Source organism: Phaethon lepturus, unplaced genomic scaffold, assembly GCF_000687285.1.
Source record: "Phaethon lepturus isolate BGI_N335 unplaced genomic scaffold, ASM68728v1 scaffold36443, whole genome shotgun sequence".
NCBI classification, from domain to species: Eukaryota; Metazoa; Chordata; class Aves; order Phaethontiformes; family Phaethontidae; genus Phaethon; species Phaethon lepturus.
Genome location: NW_010528963.1, coordinates 1,509 through 2,274, shown reverse-complemented (window position 1 = coordinate 2,274; position 766 = coordinate 1,509). Strand labels below are relative to the sequence as shown.

The window sequence follows — 766 nt, the reverse complement described above, 5'->3', positions numbered from 1 at the left end:
CCGCCTGCGCCTGTCGCCCTGCGAGCGCACATGGGCGTTTGAGATAAACTGGGGCTCTGCGGGGTTTTAGCCACGGGTGGGACGTGGTGAGAGCAGGAGGGGGCTCTCGTGTGGCCGAGGCGCTCTCCAGGCTCAGATAATTGGGATGAAAAAGGCACCGAGGAGATTTCAGTGCCGTCACGGTGGCGTTTCGGCTTACACGGCGTCGTCCTCGCTCTCGGCACACAGCGTCGTCTTGGAGCCGTCCCGCAGCACGACGGTCAGCAGGCAGTCACGGCTCTTGCCCTCGGGCGGCTGCACGTCTGGGAAGGGAAGGGGCAGGATCCAGCCTCAGTGCAAGAGACACCCCAGAGACCCCCATGAACCCTCCTGGGAGAGCATCCGGCTCCAAATTACCCCGGCATGAGCAGCCCGGCCGTGTGCCGCTAGCAAATGCAATCGTTAAAAACCTACTGGGCCTCTGTGCTCGTAGTTTGGGTTTGATTTTTTTGGCTCTGTCTCCACTTTACAAGTTACGATCGGGCTCTCAAAGGTTAAAAGCCAACACGGGCGAAGAGCTGGCACGCAGAAACTTCCACCCCCACGGCAGAAAGAAAATGGAAGGACAGAAAATTGCCAAAAATCTCCGCCGAGCTGCGTTTGCTTTGAATTTGTCAGATTGCAGCAGGCACCCAAATTTTGCCGAAGCGCGAGACGCTCGCCGCTGGCGTTGGATCGTGAGCAAGAACAAAGTGTTAAATCCATGAGGCTTGTTTTACGCTGGCCA

General features: G+C 57.8%; 1 protein-coding gene across 1 annotated transcript in view; it reads right to left on the bottom strand.

The window, feature by feature from the left end:
* Positions 1–195: 195 nt before the first annotated feature.
* LOC104618268 (pleckstrin homology domain-containing family B member 1-like) overlaps positions 196–766 on the bottom strand; it is a gene marked incomplete at its 5' end in the record, with an annotated part of 1,112 nt that continues 541 nt past the window's right edge. The window contains one exon of the mRNA XM_010283814.1: positions 196–302. Coding sequence (XP_010282116.1) covers positions 196–302 — 107 coding nt within the window. The remainder of the gene's footprint in view (positions 303–766) is intronic.